This window comes from Apium graveolens, chromosome 6 (assembly GCF_009905375.1).
Source record: "Apium graveolens cultivar Ventura chromosome 6, ASM990537v1, whole genome shotgun sequence".
Taxonomy (NCBI): Eukaryota; Viridiplantae; Streptophyta; class Magnoliopsida; order Apiales; family Apiaceae; genus Apium; species Apium graveolens.
The window spans coordinates 278,166,932-278,170,727 of NC_133652.1; the positions used below are offsets into that span (position 1 = coordinate 278,166,932).

The 3,796-nt window shown below is 46.9% G+C and overlaps 1 protein-coding gene across 1 annotated transcript; it reads left to right on the plus strand.

Moving 5' to 3' along the window:
- The first annotated feature begins 809 nt into the window (after positions 1-809).
- LOC141666098 (uncharacterized) lies at positions 810-1,235 on the plus strand. Its single transcript, XM_074472087.1, has one exon. The coding sequence runs from the start codon at positions 810-812 to the stop codon at positions 1,233-1,235; it is 426 nt and encodes a 141-aa protein (XP_074328188.1).
- The last annotated feature ends 2,561 nt before the right edge of the window (positions 1,236-3,796 follow it).

The following is a 3,796-nucleotide window of genomic DNA, read 5'->3' on the forward strand; positions in this document are numbered from 1 at the left end:
GATAAAGGGCGAATGAAGAGCTGGGGGATTATCTCGCTCGGTTCAAGGAAGAAGCTGGGATGGTCACTAACCTGGACAAAATCAAAGCAATGGGCTTCCTAATTGCAGGGCTGGACCCCTATAAAGGTAAAAAACTTTGCTCATCTCTTTACAATTTTCCCCCGAAATCCCTGAATGATATAAATGTAAGAGGCGAGAACATTCGCCGTAAGATGGAAAGTATTGGGGGGTATAAAGATTCAAGGAGAGACGACCGATCAAAGCGAGCCGACAGATAAGAGGGCTCAAGATCAGGCTCTGATCGAATGGATAGCAGGAAAGAAGGACGGAAAGAAACGGATCGTGGGGCCGAACGGTGATGAGATAGAGATTCGGCCGTATTGACCCCTTTGAATGCGCCGATCTCCAAGATTCTCCATGAGATCAAAGGCAAACCAGGATTTGTACGCCCTGCCAAAATGAAGGTCCCAAACCACAAAAAGAACCCTGATAAATACTGCGACTATCACAGGGACAAGGGGCATAACACTGATGAGTGTTATCACCTCAAAAAGCTCATTGAGCGCATGATCAAAGACGGCGAGCTTAATCAGTTCGTCTGAGATCTGAGAGATAGGTTGGGGCCGAAGGAGAACCAAGAGGAGGAGGTAGAGGCCGATGAGCCAGAATGAAGGGACAGGATAAGGGGCGAAGTAAAAACTATATCTGGGGGAAGCATCCTGGATAAGGATAGTAAGACAACCAAGAAGAAGTATGCCCGGCAAGTATACAATCTGTATCAGTTCGGACAGGAAAAGCCCCATATGCCCATGACCTTCAGCACTGAAGACTACGAGGATGTCATTCGCCCACACGAGGACCCTCTAATTATCAATCCTATCATCGGGCAGAATAAGATATGGAAAGTAATGGTGGATATAGGCAGCTCGGCCAATATACTGTTCCACAAAACCTATTGCAAGATGAACTTGGCTGGAGAGCAACTAGAGCCCTGCAACGAGGCTCCCCTTTATGCCATTGGAGGGCATCCAATTCAGTTCGAAGGAACAATCACTATGCCGGTCCTCTTAGGCAAATTTCCATATACCGTCGAAAAGCCGGTGAAGTTCTATGTAGTTCGGATCGAAAGCCCGTACAATGTAATATTTGGCAGGCCCTTCTTATCAACCTTTGAAGCAGTAGAGTCTATACCCCACCTTAAACTCAAGTTCCCCACTGAAAAAGGGGTAGGATAAATGAGGGGCGATCAGAAAACCTCCCGAATCATAATGCTCGAAGACCTTGAGAAGGATCAGGAATATGAAGGACCGGATGGAACCGGAAAGAGGAAGCGAGCTGAGTCCGAACCCAGCGGAAGCCGGGAAACATTGAACATTGAGTTGGAGAAATTCGGGGCCGATCTCTCGAGCCCGATCGCCGAACCCGCCGCGGAAACCGAAGAAGTGAAATTGTACGCGGGCCATTCGGGAAAGATGGTTCGGATTGGAAAAAACATGGGGGCCAATCTAAAGACGAAGGTAATAGCTGTCATTCGTAAATACCATGACGTGTTCGCCTGGGGGCAGGAAGACATGCCCGGATTGGATCCCAAGACGGCAAAGCACTGCTTGAACGTGCAGCCCGAGGCCAAACCGGTAAAGCAGAAGAAGAAGAAGAAGAAGAAGAAGAAGAAGAAGAAGAAGAAGAAGAAGAAGAAGAAGAAGAAGAAGAAGAAGAAGAAGAAGAAGAAGAAGAAGAAGAAGAAGAAGAAGAAGAAGAAGAAGAAGAAGAAGAAGACATTTGTAGTCGAACGACAGAAGGTCATAGAGGCCGAAGTGGAAAAATTGTTGGAAGCCAAATTTATCGAGGAAATTGAGTATCCTGACTGGCTAGCCAATGTGGTGGTCGTCAAGAAGTCAAATGGGAAATGGAGGATGTGCGTGGATTATACGGACCTCAATAAAGTATGTCCGAAGGATCACTACCCCTTTCCTAGCATCGACCAACTGATAGACGCCACGGCAGGATATGAGGTACTTAGTTTTTTGGATGTTTTTTCTGGTTATCATCAAATTGGTATGAATGATAAGGATGTGCCCAAGGCAGTGTTCATAACTCCGAAGGGGACATATGCTTATATTAAAATGCCCTTCGGACTGAAGAACGCTGGAGCCACATTCCAGCGAATGGTGAACAAGGTCTTTAAAGAGCAGATTGGAAGGAACATGAAAGCATATCTGGATGATATGATTGTAAAATCATTGTTCCAAGATTATGCCAAAGACTTAAAAGAATGCTTCGAAACACTCCGAAAGAACAACATGAGAATCAATTCGAACAAATGTACCTTCGGAGTCTCTAGTGGCAAATTTCTTGGTTACATGGTCAGCGCCCGGGGAATAGAGGCGAACCCAGAGAAGATCGAGGCAGTTATTAATATGGAACCTCCCAAATGCATCAGAGACATCCAGAAATTGACAAGCCGGCTCGCCGCCCTTTGGCGTTTCATTTCCCGGTCAGCCGAGAAGGCACTCTCCTTCTTCGCCGTGCTCAAAGGGTCAAAGAATTTTGAATGGGGGCCTGAATGTCAAAAGGAATTCGAAGAAGTAAAAGAATATCTTACAAAGGCACCACTCTTGATGAGGCCCAATTCGAAGGAAACCCTTCAGCTTTATCTAGCCGTGTCCGACAGAACTCTGGGGGCAGTACTTGTGAAAAACTACGAGGGCAATCAGCATCCCGTGTTCTACGTGTCCCATGTCCTTAAGGATGCAGAGACAAGGTACCCCAACGCCGAAAAATTCACATATGGGTTAGTTACGGCCTCCCGAAAATTGAGATATTATTTCCAAGACCTGACGATTCAAGTTATTACCATCCAACCTCTGAAGAAGATTTTAACAAGGCCCGAAGCCTCTGAAAGAGTCGTAGCATGGTCCCTCGAACTCGGGGAATTTGATCTTGAGTACGTTCCCCGAACGGCAATTAAGGCTCATGCTTTGGCCGACTTCATGGTTGAATGCACATTCTCGGGTCCGAAGGATCTTTCACCCGACGAACAACTAATCCGGATCCCAGGGAAATGGAAACTTTTTGTAGATGGGTCGGTAGCCGGAAAAAAGTGTGGGGCCGGCTTAATCCTCTCCAGCCCCGAAGGATTCGAGATATGCCAAGCCATAAGGTTCGACTTTCCTTTGATAAATAATGAAGCCGAATACAAGGCACTCCTCACAGGAATGGAGCTGGCCCGAAGCCTTGAGGCAAAGCACCTAAGGGCCTTCAGCGATTCCATGCTGGTTGTGAAACACTTCACGGGGGAATATGAGCAAAGAGATCCCCGAACAAAAGCCTATGCTGCCAAAGTACGAGATGCTTCTTTATCATTTGAAACCTTTGAACTAAGTCAAATTGGCAGAGAGAACAATGCTAGGGCAGATGCCCTCTCCAGGCTAGCTTCGACCGAGACACAGAACTTAACTGGTTCTATTTACCTCACCGAAGCCAAGATGCCTTCGATCGAGAAGAAAGAATGTCTTGAAATTCACCAGGGGAGTGACTGGATGATCCCCCCCCTCAGGAACTTTCTGGAGAAAGGCATTCTACCCCCACAACGAAAGAAAGCGCTGAAAATTAAATACAGAACATCGAACTACACAATCATTAATAGGCGGATGTATCACCGGTCGGTCAGTCAGCCCCTTCTGCGATATTTGAACACCGAAGAACAACGACAGGCTTTGGAGGTGGTGCACGAAGGAATTTGTGGCGAGCACCTGGCTGGTCGGTCACTCGCCTTTAAAATTCTCCGACAGGGAAT